The following is an 11,851-nucleotide window of genomic DNA, read 5'->3' as shown; positions in this document are numbered from 1 at the left end:
TCTTCCCAAAGCTACTTCCTGATCTCACAGGAGAACATTGCAGAGACAGACTGAATTTGTGCAATGTTTTATTACATTGCTAAAGACTGGGAATCAGTTCAGGTGACAGCTTCTTCTCTCTTACTCAGGCTGAGGAAGACAATGGCATATTACAAGGTCACAGCAAGAACCAGGTGGTGGTCTGCTGCTGCTGTATTTACAACTTCTTTTCCAGTGGCACAGAGAAGTCTCTATGAACTTTTAAGAGTGACATCGCAGCTGTAGACTGAGCCTTCAGGAAAAAGGGAGAAGCACAGCTATTTACAACAGACCAACATCTAATTATAGCAAAACATGGAAGTCTGCGTGGCACAGAACGCAAAGCTGCAGCTTACATCTTGAGATAACACTTATGTGACTGTGAAGATCAGAATTTGCAGGACAGGTAGACAAGCTACAAAAACCCTTGTTGAGAGAGGAAGGTACTCAGTAAGAGCCTAATATCCAAGGGATCCACTCTGCTTCAAAACTTCAAGTATTAGCTGAGGATCTAATTTGACTGCGACAGCACACACTGTCAGAGCCGCATCCTTTCCTCCTGGATTCCCATGCAAGAACCTGTAGAACTGCACAGCTAATGTTTCTTCTGAAACAAACAGTGTAAGCCTGCAAGTTGTGTGTGGTAAGTGGAAATATCAAATCTCAAAATAAATGTAGCACTTCCAGGATAACCAGAACCACTACTACTAACTAACCACTTCTAGCCTCCAGATCTAGAAAACTGAGCAGTGAAACAGACGTTTTACAATGAGGAAAACATATTGCAAAGGAATGGAAATCAAATTTCCAAGAGCAGGAATTCAGCTTAATTGTGAAATCATGTGGAACTAAGCAGAACAAAATCAGCATGCTTCCAAAAATCTGAAAGTATATATAAGTTGGTGTCACAACACTGCAGTCTCACAACACTCCCAGCTCACACTACAGCTTTATTTGACTGAGCCTGCATTCTGAAGGAGCTTCACACTTCAAGAGCTTATTCAGAATAAGCTGTTGCTTCACAGACAGTATCAGTTCTCAACTATAATTTTAAGCCATTTAAAAAGTTTTAATTAGTGACTTCCTTTGTGATTCGTGTATCTTATTTATTTAAAATGTGCTCTTGCAGATTCACACGTTTTAATATTCCCTTCCATCAGGGTACAGTTCCCAGAAGTTCCTGTCTGGCAGTTTTTTGGTTTTCCTGAAAATACACACCTTCCACCCCCATCACATTCTCAGTAAACTCTATAGATCACACTACAATAAAGTGCATATATTCCTCTGTTGTACAGGCAACTAAGTTGAGGACTGAAAAAATAAATCATACTGCAAACTGAAAATCGCACACGCACGAAAACAAGCTCTCACTGCTGCCACTCAGCACCCCACAGTTATGTTATCCCACCGAATACTGCCAAAAATATTTATTTCCCCAAGAGTCAAGTTAGTTATTTTTTAAATTGAACTTATATCATTAAAAATAACGGTTCCTTTTTAATTAGACGACAATTGCAAGTTTATGTAATCCTTTAAACTGCAGTCATCCCATGGCTGGCAGTCTGCCTTGACAACCTGTATTACGTATTTCACCCTTTGGATCCAGGCTTCAGACTTGCAAAAGCTTTGGAGTTCTTGAGGGAATGTGAAATTTCATTGAGAAAAGAAATAAAATGAGAGTCCCTTTCTGACTTCTTGGACTCAAAAATAACCACTATGGTAAAATGAGGTTCGGGGCGAGTCAGGAAATACGTGCTCTGGACTTTGTCATCGTAGAAGTGAACAACCTTCTCCAAACTGTTGAGGTCAGAGGTTCTGTCAGTCATGATCATGATTACATTGGGCCAGTGCATGACGGGCCTGTCACTGGGCAGAGACACCACTGCGGGATACTGATCCACTCCTTTGGGAGCTTCCCTGTAGGAGTGGGGGTGATGATAACCGTGTCCTTGAAAACTCTCCGAGCCGCGATTGTCAAAGATTAAGGAAACGTTGACGGCATCGTATTTCCGAATAAAGCTGGATATTTTCCCAAAGTAATCAGGATTTGTTTTAGCAGTCAGAGTTTTCATTTCAGACGCAGTCGTCTGTCGGCTGAGGGCCTCGTGAAAGTAAAAGCTGAACTTGGCGAGGAGAATGTTCTTGAGTTTCACCAGCCAGAGGAAGAGGTGCGGAGGCTGTACAGCTTTCTGAGACTGCCCCCCAAACAGATGCTTCTTGGTCTCTCGTTGTTTTTCAAAGATTTGGCCCCAGGTCTGTAGTTTGGTGTGAGCACTGTGCAAGTTGACCAGGGATGGAAGGAACTTCCACTCTGAGATCTGAGCCTGAGCCTTTAAGAGATGCGCAAGCACATCTACTTCCAGCTGGAAACTGCTTTCAAGAGGACTGAGGATTGGATGATGAAATCTAGAAAACACAACATTATTCAAGACATGAGAAATGCTATACATAACACTGACATTATCAGCTAGTGCTCATCAGTTCACAGGCAGAACACAACACGTCCGGCACACTGAAGCGTAAGCCAAAAAATTATCTCGTCAATTTAACAACTCCTACTTTAGCATAACTAGGACAAGCACTGTAATAAGTATACAGCACAACAACAGTCCATACTGATCCACAAGCTACTATAGCACCACTTCTCTTTAAACTCAAGTGGTTTTGTTTCAATTTTAAATCCCTTCTGGTGGTATATATACTGTCAAATAGTACTAAGTTTAAAAAAAGTTTAATATAAATTCACTGCTCATGTAGGGAAGCTACAAGGAAACCACCATGAGCTTTTTTTCTTTCCTTTTCAATTTACAATAAAACTGTGATGGGAAATTAATCAATAGAACCACAATTAACTGTATTTATTATTGAACCTAGTCTCAAATTTTTAACATTGGTGTACTGTGGGCAATGAAGAGGAAAAACATTCAGCAGGATCTCACACTTCCACAGTAAAAGATGCTCTATCTATCAGCATCTCCCTCTCTTAAAAACTTAGGACAAAATCAGCTCTCAATTTAATAGATGCTATAGAAATCTCATCCACAAGGTAGAAGTGTCAATGCACATCTTATTCACTAGAGTGACTGTACCATTAGAACAAGCCTCAGTGAAATGGAGTTTCAATCGATCCATTTTATTGCTTTTTCCTCTCCTCCCACCTTTTCCTTATTTTATCTTAACTTCACAGAAGGAAAAAAACACCACAAAAACACCCCACCACTAAAATCTGCACTCAGATCCAGCTTACTTCCTTTCCCCAGTCACTCAAACTCATGGATCTGTAACACTGGAGATAAATACAATTCAAATTGCACAAAATTGCTCCAGTTACAGTAAACAAATACTCAACTTCTGAAAGAATAAGTAGACACAAGTAGCTTTTTTCATACATGTGTTCCTAAAATATGCACTGAGGTGATCACTTTAAGAGATCTTCTAACAAAGAACAACCAATTCTTCGAAGACGAGACTTAACTGAAATCAAGGCAGATCGATGCCCTAGCTTCAGAATATCCTGGGCTTTGATACTACTTTAAAGCAAAAAGTTTACATGGAATTCTTCACACCTTTAACAGCCAATCTACAGACAAAGTGAAAACAACTCCATTCATTTCTCCCATGACTCCCAGGTCACAATACATAAAATCAATTTTGGAAATACTTGGTTCAAAACCAAAACATTTCATTTTGTTGTAGACCAAAAGAATGGACAGTAATTTTAAGCTTTCCTTCCTCTCCCTTTTCATTACATTTTCTTTGACTTTTCACCCAGCTCGCTACCAGAACGTTAATACTTGGGCTTGTAAAAATTGTCTGAGAGCTGTATTATTTCTCAAGTGTCGATTTTCTCCCCAGTCACTCATGAGAGCACAGGGATGATTAGTTCCAGTTTGCAGACTATAAAGAAGCCACATTTTTCTTCAACTTTTTGATTTCTGTCTGTAGATCACATTCATATACAAAGCTACAAAATGCTGACGAGATGAACAGCATTTAACATGAGAATAATTACATCAAAACAGATCACTTATTCATTATATATTAAGCTTTTATAGAACTGAGGTTGTTTCAGTTTCTCCAATTAAAATCATAAATCTTCTTTTGTACACCACTTCCTCCACCCCATAAAAAAAAAGTCAAAAATGTAAGGAAATGATGATTTTCCATCTGTATTTTATATAAAACATAGAGGAAAATGTCTTCTACTGGCTGTTTACAAGCTAGGAATAAGAACTAACAAAACAGCTTCCAATTGCTCAAGGATTGTTGATTTTCAGATGTAAAGGAAAGAAACCTCCTGGAAAAGAGATGCCCCATCTGGCTTAGAATTGTTGATTAATAAAATGCAGCACATCCTCATCTATAAGTGAGGATATATTCCCAAGGGGAACAGACAGTATAAGGGCAAGTTTATCTGACCTTTCACTTGAGAGGGTCAACAGACTGACAGAGAAATGCCATATGGCAAACACACGTCAGCACTTACAGCCCTCAGAAACTGCTCAGAACAAATGATAATGCCTAACTTACAACAGAACTTTGCAACAAACCTATTTTCCTTTACTATTCTACTGTTGCTCATACCAAGGAAAAAAAAAAGAAAGTCAAGTTTGACGTTTCATTGGACTAACAACCCTGACATTGTAAGGGTTTACAAACCAAGAATTGACAACAAATTACTAGTAAGCTTATACGAACTAGACTTCCAAATAACAAAATTACACAACGGTTTCCTTAAATTATTTACCAAAGCGAGGGGAGTCAGCTGCACTGCTCAGATCTGGAATTTTGGAAACACTGCCAGCAGCATTGAATTTAACGAACAGTGTAAAAATCTCAACTATAAGAAAACTCAGAATATTTCACCCAAACGTCTTCTTAGATGCTATTTCACTAACAATGATTAAAAAGATTTCAACTACTTGAGAACTATCTTCCTAAAAGAGCTACCTTGTTTAGCTTTTAGAATAAAAGCATTTTTACAGGCACTTTTGCCTGCTGTCGAGGTACTCAATTTTTTCCTTTTCAAACTGACACTACTTGCACAGCTCACATTTCAGCTGTGAAATACTCAATCAAGACTGACTTAGAGATCTTAATTTAAGAAACCACAAAGGCAAGAACCAAAGACTCGTGCTCCTTCAGCTAGCTCCAGTAGCTCTCAAAATAAGTAATAACAGAACACCATAAAACCCTTCCAGGAGGATCAAAAAGCTATTAGAAAACAATAATAGTCTACATTAAGAGCAAATAATATTGTGAAATTAACCTGAAATTTACATAGAAATAAGCACGTGGAATCCAATGTGCAGCTTTAGAATATGTCTGCTCAATTCTAAGTTTAAAATTAAGACTGGCATGTAAATAGCTATTCTATTCCTACACCAATACTACTTTAGTCCATGTGGAATTAAGTCATTGTTTCCCCTACAAGTGTAGCAGTGGATGAAAGGACTGAATTCTTGCAATTTTCCCATGAAGAAAATTACTCCTTCCTCTCTGCTGAGCATGAATTAAGGAACAGGGAAGATGGCTCCCATAAAGTAATTAATAGAATTTTCTGGGGTTTTGTTTGTTTGTTTGTTTAAGGTTTTTTTAGAAGTCTTATTTTAATCCCTCAGCTCAAGGGTGGACATTGCTCACCAACATTCACTTCATTCATGAATTCGTGCAAGAGGCTGTGCTTCTCAGCAATCAAAAGACAGCAAAATCTTTATGCTTTCAGCCTTAATATAATTGATTACAGATAATATGCCCAGGTACTTACTGCCAAGAAATAAGCACTGACCTTGCGCTATATTTCTTTAAGATGGATTCCAAAATGTTTACCAGTTCCTCAGAGTTAATGAACTTTTGGGTGCTGAGCGTGTACATTTTTTCATAGAAGTCAGCAATTTCCATCCGAGCCTGAACAAAAAAACAGAGCTGTTCAGACAGGTGAGAAAGCAGCTCTTCCAAGTGAGGAGCTGTTCCTCCTAGCGCATTGCGACCCGTCGCCACCACCTTCTTCAGCTCATTATGCAGAGATGTGTAGATGGTTCGGATGGAGTCCTTTCGGCTGAAGAATGACTGACCACCTGTTCAGATAAATATGGAGGTATTACCAAATTCCAGGGAGAGCAAAGACAGACAACAGTACTGGAAAACAAAACCATGTTTGTTTTTCCCCAGGTGTTCCTAAGGGTTATTTGAGCACAGGATTTTTCATCAAGAAATAAGTTTCATTCTATTGATTTGCAAATATGAATTACACATAAAAGCACTCTATGTAACTTGATGCAAGTCGTGCCTGCCATGATTCATATTTCAGCAGCCAATGACTGCTGCAAAATTCTTCAGACTCTTCACATCTGTGTTAGCTATGGTACAGGCTTTTTAACAACAAGGGTTTCGTTAACTTTGCTGCTAAGATACACAACTGGAAATTATCTGTAGAAGTGATGAGTCAACATGAGGTTTTAATAGGCTCTGCTGCTGTTAGTAACTCCAAAACTTTGATGGAGAATTCCCTTAGCAACACACGTGGGAACCACGATATTTGTGTGTACAAACCAAACATTTCCAGACACTACGCTATCTTAACATAACCAGAATTCAAAGGGAAAACAACCCCTGTTTATCCCAGTGGGATCATGGTGCAGGTTAATCCATAACTAAAACTAAAACTAAGAAAAAAAAGCAGGGTCAATGCTTCCCTCCACTTGTTTAATATTAGGAAAAAAAAAAGGCATTGGGAAAAGGTTTGGGTTGGAAGGGATCTTAAAGATCAGTTAGTTCCAAACCCACCACCACCAGGGATACAGACAAAAGACGTTCCACTTTGATGTTACCAAAAGACTGTAAAGTATGGCTCTTAATTCATTATTCTCATTTCCAGATGGCTTTATGTGCCACTGACACTGGTGAGCTGCAGCAAAGCAAGGATCACAGGGAATGAACCTGCAGATTCAGACTCCACTTTGAAGCTGCTCATAGCTTTCACAGTGATGTACAATTCCTTTCACGTCTATTTTACACACATAATGCTCAAAAGTTTCATTAGCGATTTGTAGCAGAAAAAGGACAGAATTGGCTATCATGAAAAACAGCTCCAAGACAAGAGCTGTCATCGGGTCATGGCAGGGGAATGATCACCTACTGCTGCTGTTCACAAAGTATGCAAACAAATAAAACTCTGTCTCTCGTATTGTCAATTTTGTTCTTTCTGCAAGAACTAAACGCACTTTTTAAAGTCTGTTTTAGGATAGATTTTTTTCCCCCTCTGTCAAGTTCTTCCTATAAAATAGTTTAAAGTCACCGTTTCAACATAAACACCATAGCAGAACTTTCTTGTTACTTTACAGCTTTATACAGCAGACTCATACCCCTTGATTCAGTTTCCACACCACTGCAGCTCAAAGAGAAAACAAGAAGGGCTGCCCAGAAGACAACACGATGATGGCTTATCTTGTGTGAGTTTCAGTTTTTTGTATTCACAGTTCTTAGGATCAAGAAGCAGCTGATACTGTGGCCAGTTTCCTGAGATCCTGCAGCACCTACATGAATAACAACTTCCAGGAGGCAGCCTCCAGCCCCCAGTACTTACACGTGTACTAACACATACGGTTCTAGTTTTAGGGCCTGAAACTACTACATGAAAGAAGCTCCGGCGACCCCACTGAGCTCACCTTTGCCAGAACCTCAACCACAGCATTCATGCCCGTAAAAAGCCGGACTGCTTACTCCCCAGCAGAGCCGGCGGGAGTGGCTGTGCCAGCCGCCAGGCACACGCCCTCTCATCGCATCCCTCGGTGCAACACGAACATCAGAGCGCACGGACGACGCGAACGCAGCGCTCGCGCGCTTTCCGGTGCGGCTCCACCTGCCGCAGGCCAGCCCGCCCGCTTCCCCCCTCACCGCGGGACCCGCAGCAGCCCAGCGGCCCGCTCGGACGGGGCGGGACCCGAAGGCAGCGGTACCTAGCTTCTGGCCCAGGAAGGTCATGCTGTGGTAGGCCTTCTCGGCGGCGGCCAGGTGCGCCAGCCCCGCCAGCAGGGCCAGCCAGCTGGCCCCCGCGCTCTTGTTGGCCTCCCGTTCCTTCTCCACGTTGTCCTTGGCCTTATCGTACGAGAAGATGCCCAGGTGGGAGAAGAAAGTCTCCAGCACCGCCTGCTCCACCGGCACGGGCGGGCCCAGCGGGATCGACTCCCCCATGCCTCCAACGCTTCCGGCTTCCGCTCCCAGCCGGGCGAGGGCTCCCGCTCGCACCGCCGCCACCGGAAGTGGCCGTCACGTGACGCGGGAGAGGCGGGCGGCTCGCGGTCACGTGAGAAGGGAGTACCCTCCCTTTGCGGCCACGCGAGAGCTCCGGGGGCGCGGGGCATGCCGGGATGCGGCTGTGCGGAGCGCGTGGCCGCTGCGACCCGCCCGGCGCCGCCGCGCTGCGAAGGGAAAACGGGAGCGCGCAGAGCACCACTCCTGCACGATCCTCCGCCTTGAACAGCCACGTGACGTTTGCGGCTTCCCGTCCCACCAGTGTGACATTTCCACAGCCGTTTTTAAGAGCGTGAATTGTCACCCCATTGAAAAGGACAATTAAGCTTTGGACTGATGGACTCCTTGAAGAGATGGCGCGTGCATGGATGAGCACAACACGAAGCAGGGCTGAGACGTGCAAGGCCGTGGGGAACGACAGGGCCCTGCCCCACCCACCTCCTACTGAAATCAGCAGGCGCTGCCTCTGCACAGCATTCCTCTTACACTCTATGACCCAGGTGCAGATAATAGACACAAAACAGGACACGAACAGGGGCTTCCAGGTACAGGGGTCAGAGTTTACTGAATAAACTGGGAGTCAAAGGTTCAAACAGACCTTTATTACACAGAGTTGACAGCACATTTCTGTACTTAGAAGAAAGTATTTGGTCTCTTGGTGGTGAAACGTGGTTTGTGCTGACGACGCAGAACTCTGTGTGGCAGAGGGAACTTGATTTTAGAATCCTGCAAGAAAAATACTGGTGTTGAGATACCACATCACTACTGCTATACACCTCCTAAGACCAAAAAGATGCACTAGGTCTGTGATTTTTTGAACAAGATGTCTGCTAAAGGCACATCTCCTGAAACGTAACACGTTGTATCTTGACTTTAAAGGTGTTTCACCACAAAGCGAAATATCTGTAAAGCTGTGAGTGCAAGTCAGGTTCCTCCCCTGTGCCCTTGCCTGCAAAAGCAGACAGAGCTCCCTCCCTCCAGCCTTTCACGAGGCTGGGACCCAGCGGGCATGCAGCTTCACTTACATGGAACTGCTTGACTGCTGGCCTGCGGCACTTGCTAGCAGCAATCTGCTCAACTTTCATTATCTGAATGGAGTGAGCACGGGCACGATGACGGGCTCCCATATCACGGTCTGCAACAGAGAGAACTCATAACTCAACTTCTCCAAAAGAACACCATCATATTCTTGCCTGATTTCAAGATATTCACATCCAGAAATAATCTAGATATCTAAAGAATTTTTTTAAGGAAGCAAGGTGATCCAAAAGCAACACTGAACTGTTATGAAAGGAAAAATGCTCTTGAAATTCCTAAATGATACAGACAGAAATCGATACTTAGCTATCAATCACTGTATTACAACAAACTTAACTTCTCAGGCCTTTTAAACAGTCTTTCAGTACATTAATTAACAGGAAATGTCCTATTAAGTTAATGTAGAACCTCAAGTTTCACTTTCAAGAGCACTCCAGCTCTGGAAAGGCGACAAGATGCATATAATATCTGCACACACGACAAGAACATCATTACAAAGAACAACATTCTTTGGGTTTTTGTGTGCATTTTGTACAGTTCAAACACTTCCAAATTCAACTATCAAACAGAATCAGCTATACAAATGGCCTACCCCTCAACCATTTCACATGACAAAAATTGAGATATCTAATCTGAAACATTTCCTCAACAAGGCCATTCTGAAACATATATAGGACAACACTACAGCACCTTAAAGGCTATGAAACTTGGCCAATATAGCAAAACTTATTACCACAACTACTCAAAGCTACACACTGACCAAATGTGAACGCTTTCACCTAGAGAATGTGTGCAGGATCACCTAGAGAATGTGTGCAGGATCACATCTACAGAGTTCCCCAGCAACTTCTTGATTCAGTTTCCTAGAGTTTCTTTTTTTTTTCCCCTCATGGTTTAAGACAGCATTCTTACCTAGACTTTATGCTCAGTTTAAAATTTAAGCTCATGTTTGTATACGGGTTCTTCCTGAAAGAGTTATACGAACTTACAGCACTGAGTGACAGCACCAGCAGTGGTCAAATCCCTGTACTCTCTGTACATGTTGTGAGTTCCACTACGAGAATCGTAGCGCAGCCAAATACCAAAGTTTTTCACTCGCAGAGGGGTCTTCTCATACACCTGAAATTAGACAAGGGGACAAAAGAAGTTAAATACATCGTCAGTAACTCATCAGTTTAACTGCACTGAAGCTCCAAGGAAAGTTTCACTGAAAAAAGAAAAAAAAGCACTTTGTCTGCCCCACCACACCAACACAGCTGCATTGAAACTGGTAATTTTCTGTGAAAATAGTTGATTTCTACTTTTATAGAAATTAATGGAAAAAAACATCCTGTAAGCAATAACATAGGTAAGTATACATTTTCTAAGAATTATGAACGTCCACAACTTTTAAGAGATGTAAGCCCAACAAAATGAGCATTAAGACCCAGAAAGCAGCACTGAGTACAGTAATGGCTTAAGTCATCACAGCTCCAATAAGTTAAAACTTGTTTCCTTTGTCCCTTTGTTATTTTCTATGCTCTCTGGACATATACTGCCACTTTGAAAAGAGGTTAGTGTTGATCAACTCGACAACAACAGAATGAGTTAAGCTTAACTTTGCTCCTAGTGGTGGCCTGTCACATAACTTTATCCTACACACATCAGCAGGAATTCCTTCAAAACCACCCAACTTCTCGGGTTTGCCATCCCCACCTGGCCGCAGTACACAATCTCTCCAGAAGATTTTTTCATCTTCTTCAGTTGAGACACGAAGTACCAGAACCGAGACTTGGCGACAACGTGATTCGGAGCGAAGATCCGCATCCGGTAGAGCGGAGGAGTCCTGCATTTCGGCGTGGGCAGACAGCGCCCGACCACTTTGTACTCCCGCAGCTGGAGAGATACGAAAGATAGCGGCGTGAGTCGCGGCGCAGGGGCCGCGGATCGATCCCGGCAGAATGAGGATCACCTCGGGGAGGCAGCGAGGAGAAGCCGGGCCCGGCCGATGGCGGCTCCATCACGCGGAAACGCCGCCGCCATGTTGGCCGCCATGTTGGCCGCTCTCCGCCGTGCGGGGAGGCCCAGGCGCGCGGAGCCCGCTCTGGAGCGCCGTGAGAGCGCTCTGCCGTTCTCCCACCGCCCGGCCCCGACCTCGAGCCCGCCGCAGGGCGCGGCCGTGATCGGAGCGCTCCACCAGCCCCACTCACGGTGCCCGACGCCTTCATGCTGCCACCGCCGCCGCCCGCAGTAAAAGGAAAGGCCGCACGCGCGGACCCCGCACGTCACCGCCCGCCGCCGTGCCCGCCCATTGGCTGGGCCACGCGGCTGTCAGGCTCCGCCCACTGCGTCCGGCTTCCGGGTGGCGGCGTCCGCGTGGCTGCGGGGGCAGGGCCCGCCGCCCCACGGCAGCGTGTCGGTACCCGGGACGCGGTCCCGTCCGTGCCGCCGCTTTCCCGCAGGCGTGGCGGGGTGGGGGCGGGGGCGGCCCGGGGCACTTTCTCACGTTATATTCGGAAAGGGGTAACGGCGCTCTTGAAGCGGACGCTGAGCAGCTTCCGCC

At 44.1% G+C, this 11,851-nt stretch overlaps 2 protein-coding genes and 1 non-coding gene across 5 annotated transcripts; all 3 read right to left on the bottom strand.

Annotated features, from left to right (window-relative positions):
• Positions 1 to 746: 746 nt before the first annotated feature.
• KICS2 (KICSTOR subunit 2) lies at positions 747 to 8,243 on the bottom strand. 3 transcript variants are annotated; one of them, XM_065743364.1, is made up of 4 exons: positions 7,977 to 8,243; positions 6,022 to 6,095; positions 5,807 to 5,943; positions 747 to 2,424 (listed from the first exon to the last, which is right to left on the bottom strand). In XM_065743364.1, exons 1-4 carry the CDS (start codon positions 8,209 to 8,211, stop codon positions 1,608 to 1,610), a joined length of 1,263 nt encoding a protein of 420 aa, XP_065599436.1. In that variant the 5' UTR covers positions 8,212 to 8,243; the 3' UTR covers positions 747 to 1,607. The 3 variants fall into 3 exon arrangements, with proteins under 3 accessions (XP_065599436.1, XP_065599437.1, XP_065599435.1); XM_065743365.1 differs by having other exon boundaries at positions 5,807 to 5,925; XM_065743363.1 differs by having other exon boundaries at positions 5,807 to 6,095.
• A 608-nt stretch (positions 8,244 to 8,851) lies between these two features.
• On the bottom strand, positions 8,852 to 11,600 carry RPL18A (ribosomal protein L18a). The gene is made up of 5 exons (XM_065743352.1): positions 11,499 to 11,600; positions 11,005 to 11,184; positions 10,299 to 10,428; positions 9,297 to 9,406; positions 8,852 to 8,997 (listed from the first exon to the last, which is right to left on the bottom strand). The coding sequence occupies exons 1-5, from the start codon at positions 11,514 to 11,516 to the stop codon at positions 8,905 to 8,907; spliced, it is 531 nt and encodes a 176-aa protein (XP_065599424.1). The 5' UTR covers positions 11,517 to 11,600; the 3' UTR covers positions 8,852 to 8,904.
• LOC136053378 (small nucleolar RNA SNORA68) lies at positions 9,707 to 9,838 on the bottom strand. Its single transcript, XR_010622639.1, has one exon. It is a non-coding gene; the product is annotated as a small nucleolar RNA SNORA68 (small nucleolar RNA).
• Positions 11,601 to 11,851: the final 251 nt, after the last annotated feature.

The sequence above is a fragment of the Cyrtonyx montezumae genome, unplaced genomic scaffold (genome assembly GCF_038088225.1).
Source record: "Cyrtonyx montezumae isolate F1298 unplaced genomic scaffold, pur_monq_1.0 scaffold_3, whole genome shotgun sequence".
Lineage (NCBI taxonomy): Eukaryota > Metazoa > Chordata > Aves > Galliformes > Odontophoridae > Cyrtonyx > Cyrtonyx montezumae.
Note: the sequence above shows the minus strand (reverse complement) of the source record. Positions and strands in the feature narration are given on the sequence as shown.